This window comes from Fukomys damarensis, unplaced genomic scaffold (genome assembly GCF_012274545.1).
Source record: "Fukomys damarensis isolate Sample0158 unplaced genomic scaffold, DMR_v1.0_HiC HiC_scaffold_23, whole genome shotgun sequence".
Taxonomy (NCBI): domain Eukaryota; kingdom Metazoa; phylum Chordata; class Mammalia; order Rodentia; family Bathyergidae; genus Fukomys; species Fukomys damarensis.
In genome coordinates this window covers 52,427,842-52,450,644 of record NW_022900935.1, presented here as the reverse complement: position 1 = coordinate 52,450,644, position 22,803 = coordinate 52,427,842, and the positions used below count along the sequence as shown (strand labels likewise).

General features: G+C 34.2%; 1 protein-coding gene across 7 annotated transcripts in view; it reads right to left on the bottom strand.

Annotated features, from left to right (window-relative positions):
- Cep112 (centrosomal protein 112) overlaps positions 1-22,803 on the bottom strand; it is a 521,506-nt gene that overhangs the window by 250,716 nt on the left and 247,987 nt on the right. For all 7 annotated transcript variants that reach the window (XM_010616816.3, XM_010616812.3, XM_010616814.3 and 4 more), the window contains one exon: positions 17,498-17,680. In XM_010616816.3, coding sequence (XP_010615118.1) covers positions 17,498-17,680 — 183 coding nt within the window. The remainder of the gene's footprint in view (positions 1-17,497; positions 17,681-22,803) is intronic.

The window sequence follows — 22,803 nt, the reverse complement described above, 5'->3', positions numbered from 1 at the left end:
CTGTTCATTTCAGATGCCCATTTTTGAATTGGGTCTTGATATTTGGGGGGGCTGACTGTTTTGAGTTCTTTATATGTTCTAGATAATAGTCCTTTTTGTCTGAGGAGCAGCTGGTAAAAATTTTTCCCACATTGTAGGTTGTCTTTTAGTTCTGCTGATAGTTTCTTTTGCAGTGCAGAAGCTTTTTAATAAGATGATATATATATATATATATATACTCCTAAGTTAAAAAAATAAGTTACACATGTATAAATACCAAATAGTTTCCCTGGTGTGAAAAACTATAATGGTACATAAGATCCTAATGATATAATTGACAGTGTGAAATAGGAAGAAAAGGACTAAAGGTGTAGGGGAATTGGGTAGGGTAGGGGAAGTGGGTAGGGTAGGGGAAAGATAATACGGGAAAAAATATGAGAAAGGGAAAAAATATGAGAAAATGAAAAAAATGGAAGTAAAGTATTTGTAAATAGGGAAGGGAGGAGGGGGAGAAGGGAGGGCAGGGACAAGGGGAAAAAATGAGAACCAAGACTTGTCACGTAAAGGTACAAGAACCCAATGATGAATATAACTGTACTGTATACCTAAAATGTACCAATAAACTCAAAGAGAGAGAGAGAGAGAGAGAGAGAGAGAGAGAGAGGGAGAAAGATGCAGGCATAAGTGAGTAGGATAAAGTGAATGGAATCTGTTCAGGGATAAAAATCCAGCTATATGGATAAAAAACAGCAAATAAAAATGAGGAAATTAAAATAGGACTCAAGAGTGAAAAGCAATGATGATTTTACCAAAAGAAATTCAACTTCTTAATTAAGTAAACTCTACATATCTATAAAATAAATGTATGGAGTAGGTAAATTGTATATACTGGTAAATCCTACATTATCTATGTTTTCCATGTTTTCTTCTAAGAGGCAAAACTTTAAACATTCTAGAATATGAGGTAGGCCATTGACTGTCATCCACAGCAGCTTTCCCAAAGGGTTTATGCTTTGTTAATTTAAAATTGTACATATTTAGATTTTATTCTAATTATGATTTACACTTTATTTCACAGTTTTAAATGGAAATTCTATTTGAAGGACATGAAAATGTTGCTGAATTATTAAATTTGTAAAATTAAATGGTACCAAACCTTCCATGTAAATAGAAGAACCATTTTTAAGTCTGAGAATTTTCTAATATAAAGCAGGCATACAGTATCTTGAGAAAATCTTGTAATGGATTATTATTTTCCTGAATTACTATTAGAACATTAAAAGAGAATCATTTTTTACTTTAATATAGTATTGAATTATTATTGTACGTTTATAATTATCCTATTTACTCAGTTACTTAACTATCTGATTCAAGGTAATATTTGTCATTCACTAGTATATAAAGCAATGACAATGTTAAAATCTTCTTTCACAAATGACTTTCTCCATACTAATAATCAGACAAGGGGAATTGTTTTAATTCAAAATAAGCAAATGTGTTAAAATTATGTTGTTTCCCTTTAAAAACAGTTTGACCTAATCAATCGTATCTCATTATGTTATAATGCATTTCAATACATTAACACTACAAATGTAATAAAAAAGAGGATACATCTTCAAATTCTTCTTGTCAAATTGTAATAGATACCAATCAACCAAACACCTAGCTAATAGTCATGGGACTGCTGTTTTAATTAGCTGGTGATATGTTTGACTCAGATTCTCAGATGATGAAACTGTTTTTCCTTGTATTGAACCGGCTTGGCCCAGACTAGCCTGTTCCGCAGTGACATGTATATTGAATACAAATCAGACAGCACAGCTTTAAATCTGTGTTGCAGCTCTCATTTCCAATTCGAGAACTGTACTATAATCATAAGCTTCTGGTGGATGAAAGAAAATCAGCTCTCTGAATATTAGCTAATGCCACATTTGCAAGTCCTGAAGAGATCTGTGCTGTTAAAAAAAATAGATCATTTCGCGTGAACCTATATATATGAATTGCTTTGTACTGCTCAACTGATAGAAGCAATGCCTATGCTGGGATTAAACCCTTTTCATCATAAAACCTCATCTGGTTCGGAGTCCAAGTCCATCAAACCTTTTTCCTTTAAAGTCCCGCCTTTGATTCTACATCAATTTATTCAAACCGCAGCTGGGTGGCTGAAAACGAAAGGACAGCATCATTTAAACCAACCATGTTCCCAACTTGAAAGAAGGGCTATAATTAAAAAAATGGGCATAAAAGAATGGAAATGGGATAATATTTTTTAATGGTAGTTCAAAGGCCGACAGATGTCAGAGCCTTTGAAGATGTCAGTACACTGAACAAGAAGTTGCCATAAAAGAGCTTGCCTGAGAGGTGAAGCAGCTTTTTAATGGCTGAAAAAACCCTTGCAGACACATCCTTGTGTTTTTAATTTGTCAGTTTCTGCAGTATTCTCAGATTAATGACACAAGATTATAACTGCATAGCAGACATATTTTTATACTTGCTTAAATGGATAGTTTATTTCACATTCTTTTAGAACTAGATAAGAATAGGGACACTTTCCTAGGAAGTCCAAAACTTTTCTGATTGCTTCACATATTTATGCTAATTTTGTGGGACTGGTGCAATTCAGAGTTACTATATGTTGCCAGCTTTTGTTCTTTAATTGTCTGATTGCTACAAACATTACAATTCACATGTGGTAGTTAGAATATGATTCACTACAGCCTCATTCTTTTCATGTACACGGAACAATATATGTCTGAATAATTAATTTGTGCATCAAGTCATGTCAAAGCAAATTAATGTTTAAAAACATTCCTAAGCACAATCTAAACAAACCACGGGTTACCATAAAGTTTAGAAGAGAAAGAGTTGCATAGCATAGAAAAATCTGAGCTATAACTACAATAAGACATTAATGCCTAGTCAAAAAGAAACTGCAATACTAAGTGTAAAATGCTGGGGGACACTTTATTAAGATTTGGGAAAGGGGCTTAGAGTGTTTGCCCTTCTAAATAGTTCTGACATGCTGTTCTGTGAAATTATCCTAACAATATTCATGAATGTTAACCTCATGTCTCTAGTATGTAGTAGCAAAGAAAAAAAAAGTGCTCTCCCACCAATGGATATGCTTACAATTTATATCCATGATGAGGTACAGGAGAAAGATAGTTCCTAGGCTTTGAAGTCAGACAAATTTGGATTCAAATCCTAGCCTTTCACTTAGAAGATGCACAGCTTGGGTCTGCCTTTCCAAATGTAAAAGCTGAGATGGTACCCAACTCCATCCAGAAAGCAAGTGAAGGTATTTAGTTCATAAAAAGTTCTCAATTCCCTTTCCTAAACTAAATGATACAGAGAAAAATTAAAATTTGAATTATTATTAATAATAATTGAATTAAAATTTGAATTATTAAAATTATTTCTAATTGAAAATTTTATACTTCTATATACAACTAAATCAAATTTCAGTGAAAATAGTCATTCTTTCATAAGTAGATATTGAAATTTCCCACTGTTTGAAGACCAACAGCTTATAAATGTGGCCCCATACAGTGGAATCTTACGTGACCATGACTGTTCAAAACTTAAGCACACACCTGATACCCGTTGGCTTCTGACAGCTAATTTTAGCCAATACTGCAAGGACTCCCATGGAGGCAGCTCAGCAGATGGGATGCTAGGGCTAGGCCTTGCATTCAGGGGAGGGAAAAGCATTCTCAAACATGATCAAAGGACAAACATGGGCAATAGAGAGCAGGAATAAACAGTACCCAACACCCCAGAGACAGCAGATCCTCAACAGGCAAGAGACCTTAACCTGGCCCTAAAAAAACCGACTGTCCATCTTCTACCTGCCCTCCTGGGTGTCTGTGAGGATAGGAGCATCCTGATGTAGGGAGAGCCTATTTCTTCTTTCATATCTCTAAGTGACTACACTTAGGGCATCACTAACCCTAGGAACAACTTCGACGTAGGTCATGTATGCTTTAAGCATCTTCCTACCTACTTGTCTGTATTTCCCAAATGTCTATTGACTCCCTGCCACCCATGTGCAGATGTCTAAATCTACCGACAAGAGCTCCCCATGGCACCCCACAGGAAGCAATCTTCCCGCAATAACCACTTTCTTCTCCTTTTATTCTATTTCTTGTATCAAAATTCCCATTTCTCTGTTGTAACCCATTTCTACTTGACAAAAACAATATAAATGGAAGCAATTTCACAATACAGTATCTACAATAATTATTTTTCTCTTCTCCAGCTTAATGTTGTACAGTCTTTCTTTTTATGAACATTTTTCTAGCTCCTTCAGTCACACTAGGTCTTTTGCAGGGTAGGGGAAGACAGCAAGATAACAAAAGTTATCTCGTAATGTTTCATTCACTTGCTAGAACACCTGACCAAGACCTTTCTTGGTAACTGACCTTATTTTTGTGTATTTGTTTGTTTTAATATATTTTTACTAGTACATGTTTACAGTACACACAGTTTGCAGTCATCTTGGGAAGTGGGATCATGTACACAATACAGCTTGTTTCTTTTTTTAATCCATTTCCCTCCTTCCTTCTCCTTTAATTCCCCAATCCCCACTTTCATTCTCATTGATAGTATTAATCTTAGTTCATGTTTGTGACATATAACACATTCATTGAGATTATTAGGCACATGGTATATTTTTATTCTAATTATTTCCCTTTCCTCATTCTTGATCTCTCAGGCTCCTCCCCATGTGCAAGAGACCCATCCCCATGTCTCTTTCTAGTCATCCTTTATTACTCTTTTTGTTTTTACTTTGCCTTACTCAAATGAGGGATATCATGTTGTATTTAAGCTTGTATGTATGGTTTATTTCACGCAACATTCTATTTCCCAGGTGCATCCATTTTCCTACAAATGTCTCAAATGTATCCTTTATGGCTCAGTAGTATTCCATTATGCAGTTATTTATATACCACATTTTTTTTAATCCAACTGTCTCTGATAATACCTGACCTTTTAAAAACTTTCTATAGACCTAAGATCTGATCCTCTCCACATAAATAAATGTACTTCCCTGAAAATGATACCTAACTTGGCCTACAGTGGCCCAGTCTGTTCTGTTCATCTAGGTCTCACATTTTCAATATCTTTCATTGATTTCCTGTCCTTAAACTTTATGTAAAGTAGCATCAGTCTTCATAGTCTGTTGTTAATCTGGCATAGTAGTCTGTTTCTGTTATATAATTTGAAAAAAATAAACTAACACTGACAGGGTTATTAAAAAATATTTTCCCAGGCTGGGGGCATGGCTCAGTGGTAGAACACTTGCCCAGCATACACTAGGCCCAGAATGTAATCATCTGTGCTCCAAAAAATAAAACTCAAAAATATTTTACATTTCAAATTCTCACAACCATCATTATTTCTAAAGATGAAGAAGGTCTGTCTTTTGAACTCTAGCCCTACAGTCCACTTTCTCAAGTGGTACCAACATCTAAATATCCTGTGGCACAACAAACCACGACAACTCTGGGTATTGCCATTCTCCCACAGTACCCTCCTTATCAGTTTTCTCTATAGCCACAAGCTTTACCAGGGCCCTCATCATCTCTCTAGAAAGACTGACTAGTACTCAGCCTCAAACTCACAGCCACAGTGAGAGTCGGGTCCTGGCAATCTTAGTGGAATTGGGTACTGTGGTGGATGCCCACAATTTTAGCACTCTCAAAGGCTGAGGCAGGAGGATTACAAGTTGAAGCCCAGCCTGGGTAATTTAGCAATTTAGTAAGAAGAAATTAACAAATGAAATTAACAAATGAGGCTAGAGATGTAGCTCAATGTGAAAAAAATCTTCATGATATAAACTAATCAAGGTGAAAGTAGATATCACAGGGAAATTCCATTTACATAATTTTGCCCAATGTTTAGATAGAGCAACTTACTCAAAAATTTGAATTATATATTTTTTGAAGAATCATAAAATTTTACACTCACAGAGTTCTACAGTGTCAATATCTATCTGGAACAAACAGATTTCAAAGAACAATCTACATAATAATAATTATGCACTCAGTTGTTTTATAAAGAAGCACTGTAATTATAATAATAGATGATGATTTTATTATTATGTATTACTAAAAGTAGTTATAGAGGGGAAGAATAAGAGTACATTTCCATGTTTTGCCCAAATCTGAAACACTGTACAGTTGGATTAACTTTAATAGAGAAGCTGAGATTACACTATTCCTCTTGAACTCATGGTTTTTGTCTACTGACAGCTTCAGCAGTAATTTTTTAATAATTGAAGAGTAAAAAGCTTTGAACGCTCACACTCTACTTCTCTTGCTGCACATGCCAACATCTGGCTATTTGGAGCTACCCTACAATTGCCCAATAAATGAAGGTAACATATTTCAAACAGTTAGCTTTATGGAAAACATTAGTGAACACAAACATTTTGCACATTAAGTGACATCTCTGTAAATAAAAAATAAATAAGAACATTAACAAATGCTGATTTAAGGATAAAAGTAAGATAAGTTAATCACCAATCTCACTTTAGTCTTCTTAAAGACTTGTAACTTCTAAGCCTTATCACTGTTAAATTTCCATATTCTGAGCTGCTGGGCCTGACCAGACTATTGGTGCCCCATCCAGTGAAAGCTCCTCTATCAGCAGAGAGCACAGGTCAGTGTATAGGATGCACAGCACACAATGCCTCCCAAGTGGAGTACAGTGTCAGTGTGTTCCCAAGAGTGGAGAGTGAAACCCACCAAGAGTGACTTAATGTGGGAAATCTGATATGTAATCCCCCCAAGAGTAAGAGTGATATCTAACCCAACAGATCATCCTATGACGCGTGTAACCGTTATCTAAATTCAATGTGTAAAATGATATGACATGTGCATCCCCAATATCTACTCAAACAGCCCCAGTAGGTGTGAAGTGATAAAACCCAAACCACTGCCACATACCCCAGTTAGAGTGGTATAAAAGAGAGTGCAGAAGGCCAGCTCATCCCACACGGTGACTGATCCAGCTCGATGGTGACCTGCCTGCCCGACAAGATCTCGGAGGAGACCTTGGTTGAGACATCGGACGCCTACCAGGTGTGGACCCTGGATCGAGGAGGAGGCAACCAGATTGACAACCACAGTCACTAGGAAAGGAGAAACAAAGTCGCGCTCCTCAGACTCGTGCAGGTACAGGGAGTGGCAACTGGTGGGTATGAATTAACATGTTTGATGTGTGACATATATAAAATATATAAAAATCTTGTTCGCAACTACTACTGCCTCGACCTCCAGTTAGTGCACACTCCTGCTCTCAACACTGTCCCACAGAGTCATGGTACTAGTGGGAGGAACACTTCTTGTCCATACTGATGATATATTGCAACTGGCCCTACATATAAGGAGAAAGAGACCCAGATCCAGGCCACATAATGCAGCAGACCTCATTCTCTGAGGACATTATTAATTCACATTTAAATATTACTAATGTCTTCAGGTTTTGACATCAGACCTATGCAAAACAAATCCAAATGAACTTTCAAACCTGGTAATCTAACTGTGTCTTATCTTTCTGATTTCTTGTGATCTTCTCTAACCTTTCAGCACACAAATAACCAAAAGGATATTCAAGAGGCCAGGAAATAATTTAAAATAATTATGAAGACAAATAAAACATTTTTCACTCAATGTTAATATTAATTTCAACTAAAATATATTATCTCAAATTTCACATTAATATACCAATTCTTGTACTGTGCGATTCAATTAGGTCAATTTTTATTATCTAAAAGTTTCCACTTAACATTTGTCAAATATTTTATGTGCATAAATATTAAAGAAGTTTAAAAATAGACCATTATTTTCATGTAATGCATTGCTCGCGTCTTCGAATAGGAGTTTAAGGTCTTCACAACATTAATTTCTGTCATTTTTTGTCATGAAAAATATTCAAGTGTTAAATAACATTCCTATCATGCAAGTAGGCATGATTCCAATTAGTCCTCGATGGAAAAAAAAATGACAGCTTAATAAGCTTCAATTTGCCAGTTCTTTGAACACTTGATGGTATCATCATTTTGCCAATCATTTCTTGAACTCTGGCTTCAAGTTCTCTGTCACAAAAAATTACCCCAACTATTCAAAAAAAGACATCAGGAATGTCTCCTACAGAATTGAATGGGTCACAAAGCCTAAAATGGCTTCTGGAAGATATCAAAGAAGAGTTATGCATCCAATATCTTCTTCAAGATGAATTTTTGCCCATGTTCTCATTAACTTTACTGGGGCAGCAGAAAGTTAGGAGAAAGTTAGGAGAAGGAACTAGAAGCATTTTCCCCATGCCACAGAAGATGACAGCACATAGAATAATGATTTATTCTGGCGTGCTTATTTAAAAATCCATCCTAAATTTTAAAAACTTTTGACCAAAATGGTTATATAGTTAACTCAAAATTGCATTGCCATAAAGTGTTTAGAGATGTCTAAAAGAAACTTACTTTCTAAGTGTTCCCCATGTTTCTGTGGGGGAAAAAATCTTCATATTTGAACTTACTAAAACATGTTTGATCGCATTTCTAAAACTTTTGACTAGGTTTGTCACATAAAATCTAAATGAAGATGCCTTTAGGGAAAATACTAACATTGTACTCATTGAGGTTTAAAAATTCATTCCATAAAATGAATGGGTCACATGTAGTAGTTAAATTACTACGTGAATATAACATATCCACCTATAACAAGCATTCACAATAATTTGCACATCATCAGTACAAAGTGAAGATTTCTATGCACTTTCTGTAAAACTGGTGGGCTTCACTGACCTAAAAGTTTGGTGAACTTTTACTGTAGACATATCTTTTCATTTCTGTAATAATATAAAAAACAATACTAAACTAATTTTAAAAACATTCATTTTTCCATTTTATAAATTCTGAAAGTTGGGAGAAGAAATTCTATTCCAAAGGAAATATTAATAAATGCATCCATAATCCTGGATTTCAAGTCATATTACAATAAATACAGTGATTTTTAAAAATCCCAGCACAGTACTGGCACAAAAGTTTGTGGACCAGTGGAATAAAATAGAAGATGCGCAAACAACCCCAGGCACATTCAGCCACCTGATGTCTGACAAAGGGACAAATAACACTTGCTGGAGGAAAGATAGCCTCATTAGCAAATGGTACTGGGAAAACTGGCTATCCACAAGCAAAAGAATGAAGCTAGATCCATATCTTTCACCATAAACTAAACTAAAATAAAAATATTTCAAAAATCTAAGTACTAAAACAGAAACACAACTTGCTGGAAGATAAGGCAGGTAAAACTGCTGGAGTCACAAATGTAGGCAAGGATTTTCTGAAAAGAACCTGAATTGCACAAGAAAAACATTAAGAATCAACAAATGGGATTATATAAAATTAAAAGTCTTCACAGCAAAGGGACAAACCAACAGAGTAAAAAGAGAACCTACAGAGTGGGAAAAAATTTTGCCAGCTACAACTCAGACAAAGGATTAATATCTAGAATATACAAAAAACTAAAATACCCAATCAAAAAATAAGCAACTGAAATGAATACAAGAATAAAATGAATTCTTGAAGAAAGTAGAACAAATGGCCAATTAATACACAGATGCAATTAAAATGACATCAGGATTCCTTCCGTCTTACTCCACAAAGAATGGTTATCATCGAGAATTCAAGTAATAACAAATTCTGATAAGGCTGCAGGGAAAAGGAAACTCTTTTACATTGTTGTTGAGAATGTAAACTAGTACAACCACTATAGAAATCAGTATGAAGATTACTCAAAAATCTAAAACTAGAAATTCCATTTCACCTAGTTATTTTCCTTTCAGGTATCTTCCCAAAAGAGTTAAAAACATCATATTATAATGATACATCCACATCCATGTTTACATCAGCATAACTCACAATGGTTAAATCATAGAAGCAGCTTATGTATCTATTGACAGATACTGTATAAAGAAAACGTAGTATTTACATGCGATGGAGTGCTACTCTGCTATAAAGAATACATTTGAGTCATTTGTAGGAAAATGAATGCACCTTGAATCCATAATATTAAGTAAAATAAATCAGATGCACAAGCTTAAAAATCATACAGTTTCTCTTCTATGAGAATCCCAAAAGATAAATAAATCAAAGACAATAGGAAAGAGGGAGACAGATCTTTGGCAAATAGGAAAAGGACTAAGAGATTCTGGGAAGAGGGAGGCAGGGGAAGAGGATGTAAAAAGAATCAAAATGTATCATATACATGTACCAACTACCCACAAAGGATGTATTTATTATGTACCACAAACATTTACTAATAAAAAATATGTCTCTCTTCAGAGTTTAATTTATCTCAGAGAGACGGTTAGATCACAGCTTTGGAGAAAGATTGAAACTACAACCTAAAGCTTGATTTAGATTTACACCTTGAAATCTACAAATATATTGACCATATATAATTGAAAATATAATGGATTTATATGCAATAAATACAACTGAGAGATAATGTTCTGATACATAAGCAGATATGTGGGACCAGAGAACTTTATCATGAGTCCCAGCCAGTTATAAAACCATGGGCATTATATTTATGCTTCTTGATTCATTTCCCATTGATATAATGGATTATTCTGTGACCCAGATAAGAAGGTCAAATCAGGAATTTGCGGATACTAAATTTCATTCTTATAGATACTTAAGAGTTGCATGAGATAATGAAGGTCGAGCAGAAAGTTTAGTGTATAGGAGGCACAAGATAAATACTAGCTGCTCTTTCTGCTGTTAATATTATACAAACATAAAAATTAAATTTTCTTCTAAAAGGTGCTACTTACTTAAAGTGAAAATCAAACAGCATTATTCAGTTTGACCTTGTAGCAACATCTAGTATGGTGAATCACTGAAAGAAATGCAAACTGCTATTTCTCTGAGAATCTCAGCATGGGGTTCAGAGTACTAGTGTCTCTTTCCCATGACAGCAAATATTCACATATAACCCTGTTGCTTTTCCTTTTTTTGGCCATGGCCAAGTATTTTAAAAAATCCTAACTTTTTTTCCTAAAATCTTTCTTGAAGGAGTCTGTGACATAAAGGAAAGAATATTAAGATTGAAAAGCAAGTCCTATTTTGCTAATTTTGTGACCTTGGCAAGAGAATGCCCTTGAATTGCAGGTTCCTTACATGTAAATTTATAATAATTGGATGTGATCACTTTGTTAGATTACTTAATATGACTATATTATTGTTAGATACTTAAGACATTAGATATGACTAAAACTTTCATATCTGGTAGAACAACCTGTATAAAATTACTTCTGGTTGCTTGCAATAACTATAGAGTGATCACATTATGCTTTGTGTTTAAAGTAGCTCAAGCATTTAATTACCTCTTTTTCAAGAACGATTTTAATATTTCTTCAGAAATACACTAAGTATAATGAGAACAAAGGACAGATTTTAAAGCAATTGTTAGTTGATACAAAATTATAATTCAATGGGAATACTTAATATGTTATTATTTATAAGGTTTGCCTTTAAAGGAATATTCTATCTAAAGTGGACTACATACCATGTAATGTAGTTTCCATGGTAACCATCACATTTAAAAAATATGCACAGGTCTACAGACATACTGTAATGTATAACATTTCTACAACTGGATCATTCTTAGAGAAAGAAATTATCTTGTTTTAGTCTGTATTTTTGCTTTTTAAACAATTTTCTCCATGATGAGGACCAAAAGGCATCATTTATAATAATTTAATCATATGTATGTTACTTTTATCTTTGTAAGATAAAAATTATTATAGAATTATAGAATGTAATGGAAAAATAAAGCTGGTGCCCTACAAAAAAACGTAAGCTTTACTGGAAATGGTACTTTTCTTATATTTTAGCCTAATTAAGCATGAGAATTAGGATTCTTACACATATTGCTTTATACAACAATATATAAACAATGCAAACATTATTAAACTTATATGTTATACTATTAGACACACACATTCATATATTATAAAATATGAGGAAGATTTTTGATCTCCCTTTCTTTGGAAACTATGACTTGGTGTCAGAGAAACACAGCATTCCTCCACAGGTCTTTTAAAAGGCCCAAATAGGAAAACCTCTATTCATATTTTAAGTGTATACAGACAGTTATTGGGCTCATCTTAAATATAGCCAATAGGTAATACTATAAAAATATCAACCACAGAAAATAAATAAAAATTATGTATGGTTTTACCAGCGGTCTGTCCAAAAAAAATCTTATTTTCTTTCCACAAACTAAAAATGTTAAAAGTTTCTTTCCCACCAACTTTCTAATACCTGACATTAAATTTACTACACTGGAGCAAAACCTATGTAGTACTTAGAACACACTTAATTCCACCCCATTCTCCCTCTTATACAAATAACATTGGGGGAGAAGTGTCACAGTGTGGTGATGTGTACACAGCTGGAGTGCCAAGCAAACACTCTGATGTGACTGTGTGCACCACTAGGGAGAAGAAGGGAACAAAAGGCAGGGCGACATTAGCAGCAACCGCCTCATTAGGTTGTGAAAAAATATAGTTCACATGTTTTGTTTTTTCTAAGCAATCAGTTCAGTTTGACTCAAAGCAATAAAAATCTTTACTACTTCAGAACAAAGTGAATGATGTTAATGAATAAATACTGCTGATTAAATACTATTTTGGTTAAACAGGTAAGGTATGAGCCATTTTAGCACAGGTACAAACATTTTTTATCCTGGAAGGAATTATCATTTTCTTTTATTATTTCTTGTAGGCTTTACAGTATACGTATACATGCAGAAAATAAGAGATTCTGATGTAAGAGAACAACACACTGAAAATTAATATTAGGGCATTACCTTTTAAATTACTTTTAAAGACATTTTGTAAGGGTTCCAGATTCCAGTTACAATGATAAAATGACAATATTAGAATTTAGCAACTGTATGCCTTAAATAATTTATACCTTATGATTTATACTATCTATAAAATTAGATCTCAAAAAGCATTTTTCCAGTGTTGGGGATGGAACCCAGGGCCTGGCACATGATAGGCAAGTGCTCTACCACTGAGCTACACCCTGAACCCAAGCTTCATATTTTAATTTTGATTTGATTTGTTTTTGATTTTTAGTATTTTTCAATAAATTTTAAATAAATTTTTGGTGTATTAATATAAAGCTTGATAATTAAATTTTTTGAAAATCCTTAATGACTCTAAGCTTTTCCTATTAGATTTGATTTGCAAAAGTTGTATCATTCAGAGAATATCAAGAGTTACAGGTCAATGCCTTTAATATTTGGTCCCATGTGACTAATTTCTCTTAGAACTGAGACCTAAGAAAAAAATTATGATTTCTTTCATTGGGTTAATAGAATCACACAATTCATCATTTTGCCCTCTTTGTCATGACTTATAGGCAAGCTCAGAGATAAAATTTACATCTAACTATATCAATTTTCTAATGTGACTATTATCATCTATTTATTAGTTACTACTTTAAGCTATATTTAAGTAGATGTTATTTTAAAGTGCTGCCCTAAATGTCTGCTGGAAATAGCAGGCACATAATGAAATTAAAATGTTTTCATTTTATATGCTACCATATATGCTACCAAAGGCCAAGTATATAGGTACACATAGCAATTATGTTCAGACTATACATGCTGTTAAATTTTCCCTTTGACTTATCAGTCTTTGAAGAATAGCAGTAATATTTAAATGTGAATGCATACATATACCCAGTTTATAAATGAAGGTTTATGTCTTGTGTTCATATTTGAAAATTCATAGAAATAAGGTGATGTTATTAAAATCTAATTATTAAATTATAAAAATTTTTGGAAAATCCCTTTTAAATAGAGGAGTTTACAAATTTAGAATGAGTGATATGTTTAGCCTCTTAATGTGAATCAACATAGTGAAATCATAGTGATGTGTCTGCTTACTATGCAAAAACTGTTCAATTATGATTAGAATCATGATTCTCAGTTTAAGGGATCAAAGACATTTAGAATCCAATGTTATGGAATATTTAACATATTTTTAGAGATCATTGATAACCTTCAAGGATGCTATATTTAATTTGTATGCTATTGAGATTGGTTCACGGGGGCTGCTGGTTCCCCTGACTCCTTGATCTGTGTGTGCTGCAACAGGTCACAGAGCTATGCTAAGATGGTGGCATCACCTCTGGGTAGATCACAAAGGTTTATATAAAAACCTAACAGCATTCATATATACCTTCGATTTATGCAACAAACCTAGAAGATTAAGCAACTTCTAAATGGGTCCTAAAAGGACAACTGAGTGTTCAAGGAATCTATGATCTGTCTAAATTCTAATTCAAAAGGAAAAAGTACAGACCTTCTTTCATTATATTTCAATACAAAAGTAAAACAAGAATTATGTATAGATCTTTCATGTTAAAGGAACCTAAGATGATTTTCATAAATTTTCTTTATATTGAATTTTCTTTAATTTTTAATATTAAAAACATGATTGAATGAATCAAATCATTTTTCAAAACAGTTTCAACAAGAGAGTCCTGGTAAGTGAGAAATATTTGACAATGAGGTTATGGATTTCTGTATGTCTTGGTTTCTGCTGACCTGGAGGGATTTTTAAACATTATGATATTAGTAGATGCTAGATTAGACATCTTCTATGAGAGTGACAAAATCAAATATGCATCTTTACCAAATGTAATTATCAAAACATAATATATCCTGCCATTGAAAACCAAAGTATAATGACAAAAATATAATGCATATATAGAATAAATTAGCTAATTGCACCAAATAAAATAAGGAAAATAGTTAACTGTCCTTAGATGCATTACTATACCTTATAATTGTTCTATAGAAAATAAATTACTAGGAGAAAAACTAACCTATAATAATTATAAAAGCATAATCACCAAAGGGAGTTGTTAATTGATCGGATTCACCTTAAGGTAGGTAACTATTGTACCTAACAATTATTTTCTTATCAGCATACAACAGATATTTAGAACATTATTCTCATTTAAGACCCTAATCAAAGAGAAGCAACAAACAAAGCAAAGGAATCCAAAACAGATATTGCACTGGTCCTCTCTGGTTAAGTATTTCGAATAGTCCTTTTTACAAAATGGCCTCCGTTGCTACACTGGAACAGCCAAATATGAATTGAAAAACCTGTTTGGAGCTAAAATAAAAAATTACACAATCTAAAATTTAAGATTGATGTGTTTGTTCTGCATCAAACAACACAGTAATTTTTTAAAAAAATGTTCTATTTTGAAAAACATGCCCACTTTGCTCTTTGGAAATTTGTGAATGCAATTCAGTACATAGAAGCTGGTATAAATTAGATTATGTAGGTCCAAAGCATGAAAAGATATATTTTGAAAATTCAAGACTTACCTTAAGAAAACATGGAATTAATATCCTCAGTGAACAACCAAAGATAAATACAAATTATCAGCATTTGGTACACATAAGATTTTTTAAAAATATAATTCATTGATAAAGTTTTAAAAAATGTCTTCTTTAAAAACAGCTAGGTACAAGATACACAAAATTATTTTCCTTTTTGCCAAGAATGTATTGAGGCTAAGTTTGCATAGCTTACTGGCATTCCCAAGACAGAAATTCCAATTAGCAAAACGTTCCAAGAAAGATACAAAATACAAGAAATATCCGACAATGAAATATTTGCAAAGATGAGATAGTCTCATACTTAACATTTCAATGAGAAGAAATTCAATTAATAACTTTTTATAACATCCTGTGGCTTAATTATATGTAAAAATTCTAAAATTTTCCTTTTGTTATGATTGGATGAACCGCACCCTATACGGCAGATACGGCATATGCAAAATTACAAAGATTTGCCCTACATTTGGTCTCCGTTTGTGTCAGTTTTCCACTACAGCACCAAAATAGAGGAAAGATATGTAAATTAACATACTTTATTGTATCCATTATTTGATTTTACTATGCAAAAAGATTCTATACTGACTCAGACCTAATATCCCCCCTTATCATGGGAAGACAATGGTAGTGTTTAACATCGTGTGTTAGGGAGAATGTTAAATTTGAAAATATTCTTAATAAATTGAGTGGCTAGAAATCAAAAGACCAGCATTTATTGTTTCAAGGCTATAATGAGGTTGATGGCAAAAGTACAATACACGGTGATCTAACTGGAACCACCTGACTATTCTGGTACCATGGCTACTACAATGACTACCTTTTTAGTTAGCAGACCACCACAAAACAAGCTGAAAATAGCTTTCTAATACATGCACATGACTGACAAAAACCTGTGCTGAGAATATTCATATTATACCAGTTATTCTCTGAAAGTAAAAGACAACTCAAGGTCAGATGAAAAATAACCAGTAATTCCTTTTCTTTGCCTTATGGCCTCCCGCTCTCCACCCCCCAAAATAACATCTTATTTAATTAGCAGTGCTTGTATGTTTTAAATAACTATAAGATTCTCTAAAGACATACCAGAAGATTTATTTTGTTGTTTGAAAATTATATAATTTTAGGAGGAAGAATAACTAAAGGAAGAAGCTTATTTGTAGTGTGGTTAGTATGGTTAGATTTCAATGGGAAGAGAGGTATGAGAGGTATGTAAGCCTAGCACATGACATTGTTTATTAGAAAAGAAAATTATCTTTTTACTATTATCAATTCCTCCAAATTTTTCTTTCATAAAATTTCACAGCAATCTCCTCAAGAGGATACACTAAAGGCCCTGGATTATATATACCCTAAAGAATGTATTGTATCACAAAGATACATACCCAATAAGATTTTTTTTTCATCTGAAATGTATAAAGATAATTTTCCATGCTGACAGTGCACATTTCATCCATAAGTTTGAAGAGTCAAATGCTACCACAGCTGGGGGTTATTCTGCCAAATGGCTTCCAACAGGGACTACAGGGATGGAGGCTAGGAGGCATGTGTATGTGCATGCAGGAAAAAGCGACAGACCTGATGGGAAATAGCCTCTCTCTGGAGTCATTTTTATCAATTACAATCTGAGTGATCTAATCAAACATAAAATCTCAAGTAAAAAAGCAACACTAGGAAGGAAAACCAAATACTAAAACAGCTGCTTGATTACCTACAGAGATTAAAACAAAAAGCAAGGGGTGAGGCTGATATATTTCTTAGGGATTTTCTAAGGCTGAGGGGAGGGGTAAGGGGCAGATACCTTAAAAAAATCATGAAAGGAACTGAGACAAGATTATAAAAAAGGGGCCAAGTTATAGCGCGCCATGGGATTTTTAATCTGGCTACCTGTGGTTTCTGTAGTTAAAACCTTATTCATCCCCAAAACGGGGGAGAGGGGTGGAGAAAACAAAAAAAAATCACATTGATATGTCAGTTTTGCAAATGATCAAACAGCGTGCATCAACAAGAATAATAAAAACATTAAGCGCTGATGACTTTTAAAATTAGATACCCATTTATCAAATATTATTGATAATTACCTGTGCATCTCGTTTCTTGAACTCTTGAATTTGATTTTCGTGCTCCATATTGGCAGCGCGAAGCTGTTTCCCCAGGTTTTCAATTTCCCGTTCATGGTCTCGGGCTAGGCTATCCTTCTCTGCGTTATGCTGCTGTAATAGGTGCGTCTTCTCCTGTTCATGCTCCAGCTTCAGCTCTACTATCTGATTGGACAATGAGGAGGACAGTTCATCAACAGAACATCCTTGTCGTCATGACAACTCATGTACAGCTTAATTTTTCTCTAATTTGTCCAAATTGAAAATTTTATTTTTGCGTCATTATTACCTCACCCTTGAAATACCTTCATTTGGTGGGGGGATTTTATTCACACCTCCTAATATTCAAGAAATTTGGTCATATTCAGGAAATCCTTTTGCAATCTGTTGACACAAATGTCTGAACATTGAAAAAAAAATTATGTCGAATGCTAGGTATTTCCTCGCCAAGAATTTGGGTATTACTGATCAGCAATGGTTGTAAATGGTTAATAGTCAGTACGCTTTGCTTTTTGCTTGAATATATACATGTAAAAAGCAGCAATTAAATCGGTCAGTTTTTTTCACGTTTTTCAAATAAAAGATCTAAGCTAAATACGCATCTGGATTATTGTATATACAGTTGTCTTTTTAAGAATAAAACGATAAATTTCAAAGCTCCATTATCTCATTGTCAGCTACGGTATACCAACATAAACAGATGTTATGTCTTCCAGAAGAGCACCTGCTGTGCTGCAAGCTTGCGCCATGATTTCATAAAAAGCATTCTATTCTCAGGATCCTTTCCCAGTCCACTCCACACTGGAGACTGTGACCTTGGCCAGTCTTAGCCTCTCCCTGCTAGACTGAATGGCAGCCTGAGACCAAGGGCCTGGTTGCCGCAGCTTTGATACTAATCCTCCCAGACTGTGCACAATGGCACCCTACCTGGCCTGCAAACTATAGCCAGCCAGGCTGTCTTTGAAGCAGGTGATGAATAGGGGACTGCAGGAAGCCAGCTTCCCCAGTGAACTCCAGGCCACACAGCTGCTAAGAACAGTCACTTGAATTTTTCTTCAGTTTTGGTGGATTTCAGGGGGAAAACTGCTGTTATCTAGAATATGTTGTGTTATTTTCGGCGTGAGAATCCATCTTCAAAAAAGCTAACAGTAGGAGTCTGCTCCAAATCGATCTTGTTTCCTGCGATGAATCACCAGACTACCTTATCTTAAAGCTATAGCATTCATTTATCCAGGCATGCACACTGCACTAAATTTCCAAAGTTGTTTTTCTTTGAAATTTGAAATTCTCAACCCCTAACTGCAAACCAAGAATGAAAACAAAATTAAAATTGCTTTAAAAGAGGTTTCAAACTGTTTTCTTATTGTTACATTTCTTAGGGAGTTGGAAAAATCAACAAATTTCTAACCATTCACAAATTTATCATGCTATTTGGAAGAAAGAAAAGTAAGCAAACTCTAAAACATACATACTTAATGAACAAAATAATATATAAATAATATAGAAAATTTTTAATTTTTTCATTTATGACCAAAAATGTATTTTAGTGAATTTATTTAAAATATAGGGGGTTTCCTAATATATTTTTGTTGTTGGCAAAATATTAATACAGAACATTTCTCTTAATATATATTAAAGTTTTCTTTGATTATTTAAAATAAATCTGCATGTTTTGCTCTGTGATTCTCACAAGTACAACATTAATCCCAACAGAAGCCAGAAATTAAAATTTTATTATTATTACAGCATTGTTTTCAAGCAGCCAAGTACATGAATTATTGAGTTGGAATATTTTTAATTCTTAGACATATTATTTCTATTTATTGTTACGCTATCATGCATCATTACAATAAAATTATAAACTTTAGTCAAAATCATTTATGTATGTAACCCATTGAAAAAAAGCAGGAGGTAGAAAGTTCTACTGGGACAATAAGTATGACAAAATTGATAGCAAAACATTTTACAAGCAACCAAATGACTTTTACCTGGAAGAAAAGAATTACAGAATCAGCATCTCTCACAAAAGGCACAAGACTATAAGTAGATGTGAGATCATTAGTAATGGTGCTGCACAGTTTTAGAATCTAGTAACAACACTTCTGTAGTACCCTTCTATGAGTAATTGCCCTTGATCACATTTGTTTACTCATTTAAAAAGGCTAGGAAAAAAAATGAAATAGTGATAATGCAATTTCAGCTGTAAAGATAGATATTTTACAGTTATTGTTAGTTTGTTATTTCTCCAGGGTCTGTTACCCAGTAATCTTATTTAATGAATAAATCTTAAAATAAATCTCTGAAGCCTTTTTAAAAGAAATAGCTGAGGTTCCTCTTCCTAGTCCAACATTAATAACTTCTAGCTTTTATGGGCTCTTTCTGGTCATAGCCTAGATATCTTTGCTGTCAGCATCTTTTGGCAGGGGTGTCATCTCTAGATAAATATTAAAGTCCAGAGGAAAAGCCTGAATGTGCTGGGAATATCCTGATTAATTATATTCTTAACCACAAAGGCCATCACTGGCTTATGTTAAAAATCAAAGTTTTACTGGTCCCTGGACCCTCCTACATAAGCAAATGTTACAAGAGTCCTTCAGACTTTCCAGTTTGGTTCTTTACAGGACTGACTCACAGGTAAACACAAAGTAGCATCTCTTTTTTATTTTGGACTTCTTTACTCTTGAGTACTTTGTTTTTTATTTATTTGTTTTTTTGTTTGTTTGTTTGTTTGTTTGTTTTTGGTTTTTTGAGACAGGGTCTCACTATGTAGTTGAGACTGACTTGGAACTCATTATGTAGTCCAGGCTGGTCTCGAACTCACAGTGATCCTCCTGCCTCAGCCTCCCGAGTGCTGGGATTACAGGCATGTGCCACCATGCCCAGCGTCTCTTGAGTACTTTGGATTTACCAATAATAATGTCTAATAGAGTTAATGGTGATTGAGACAATAAACTGAGGAAAATGTGAAAAGCAATACAAGCATATAGCAACTACAAGGGTGAATACTGAATGGATCAATCAACTTCTAAGTCAAGTGGGTTCTATATCATATACAAAGGGGGAAATGGGAGGCACCACCACAAAGATTAGCTAAAGGGATACTTGCAAAAAGAAGGGCCAAAATTCCCAATCCTAAAGCACTGAGCCACAGACAGGTAATAATACTGAGTTTGTACCCACTCTCCACAAACTAAAGCACATTTTGATGTCTTCCAGGGACAATGGATGCAATTAGCATTCGTGTGCAGGCACCTGATAATCACTTTAACTACTGGATTTCACGATTTGGTGGCTGAAGTTAAAAGACAAAACAGCTTTATTGCCTAGAAACAACAAAGGTGATCCATGTGAAATTGCCCCATTTTTCCTTATAGATCAAAACAGGAGATAATGAGTCTTACTCCATCCACTGTGCTACTCCCTAAAACATTCTGAAACTGAAGTTCAAGAGTGAAGTTTAAAGTCCTGAAGTCCCTGAAAGCATAGCTCTTCATCACAAGCTAACTCACTTTACAGTCTAATGATGACGTACTCATTCCAACTGAGATTTCATATAAATGCCCAAAGACTGGAGCACATTTCAAGGCTGAGAAGGACCAAGTCAGAGCTGAAAGATTGCCAAGTCTCTGGGTATCTTGGTATCTGCATTTAAATCCCAGTAACTTTTTCAATAGTGCTGACAAATATGGCTTGAGTAGTTTTGAATAATCATATAAAGAAACAAAGGAGATAAAGTTCCTGCTCCTCAGTGCACAACACATAGAAAACTAACACATCTTTTTGTTGTTGTTGTTGTTGTTGTTTGTGTTACTGGGGATCGAACTCCGGACCTTGCACTTGCAAGGCAGGTGGTGGCACCACTAAGCTAAATCCCTGGCCCTAGCACATCTTTTTAACTCACCTCAATGCCAGAGCTCCTATATGAGATACACAAATTATACATGCAATAGAATGCACTGTGACACATTGAAAATGAAGAACTGTGGTATAAAATAGAATGTTGGGCTGCAAATAACTTGTTCTGTGAATGTTCAACAACAGGAGCAAACATTTCTAGTAAATTTGAACATGATAAATGAGCAATGTCTTGTAATACAAGTAGGCTGTGATGCCAAATGACACATGATCACAACCAAGCCAATGGTTCTTCTCACTCTCACTGCAAGATTGTGGGAGACTGCCAACAGCAAAGGGTTGGAGGGGAGATCTTGTCTACAGAGGGGGAAGAGAAAAAGGTGGAGGAATTCCTCACTTCACATGAGATTAGAGAAATAAGTAAAATTTTGGAAATTGCAAATTTTGTAGAAAAGCAACACCCAAATGAGGCTGTAGAAGTGCAAGCAATAAATCTGTTTAAGGACAATGCAATGTCACATTTCCATGAAATCCTCAAAAGAAGGCAAAAAAGCAAGTGTTATTGGATAGGTTCCTTGTTAAAGTTGCACAAAAAGAAAGTGATACCAATGATAGGCAGCAGTGACTCCATTAGTGACAGTGAAAGTCCTACACAATAATCCTCCTCTTTCTTATCTCTTTCACACCAGCAGGGAAGGTATTCAAAGGCAATTACAGGTTAATCTGTTTACTTTTCTGTATATTTGTATTTTCTTTATTATTTTGTAGTATAGTAATTTTATGTGCATATTTGGGGTTGTGTAACAAATAATTTGAGTTTGCATTATTTCTTATGAGGAAATTCACTTTGATATATAAGTGCTTTGGATTACAAGCATGTTTCCGGACTGAATTATGCTCATAAACCAAGGTTTTACTGAATTAAATAAAGTTACCTAAAAGGTAACCAAATTCTGTTCTATACACCTCGGTGAAAAAATGGTTAAAGCTTTAGGAAGTTGGGAGAGAAGCCTTCCCTATACTCCAGCTACAAAAGGAAAAACAGAGGGAGTCTATAATTGGGAGCACATAAAGTAGGTCTTCTTAAACGTCAAAGATAAATGAATAAAAATATGAAAGCTACCAGTTTGGAGGGATATAAGAGTTTACCTAGGACAAGGTTAATCTTAAACCAGAAACTTTCCTTATAATACCATGATAGTTGATAATTCAGCTGTTGCTGGAATGATTTTAGCAGCAGGAGGATAACCGTACTCTAAGGCAAACAATGTTTCATACTGAACACACTTGGCTCTGGAACTTCTGGGTAAAGATAGCAGAGGAAACTGAAAATTGTGAAAAAGAACAAAAAAAAAGTTAAAACAAACAAAATAAAGCAAGAGAATGTTGGAAACATAGGAAAGAGGAATATTACCTTGACCAAATACTTCAGT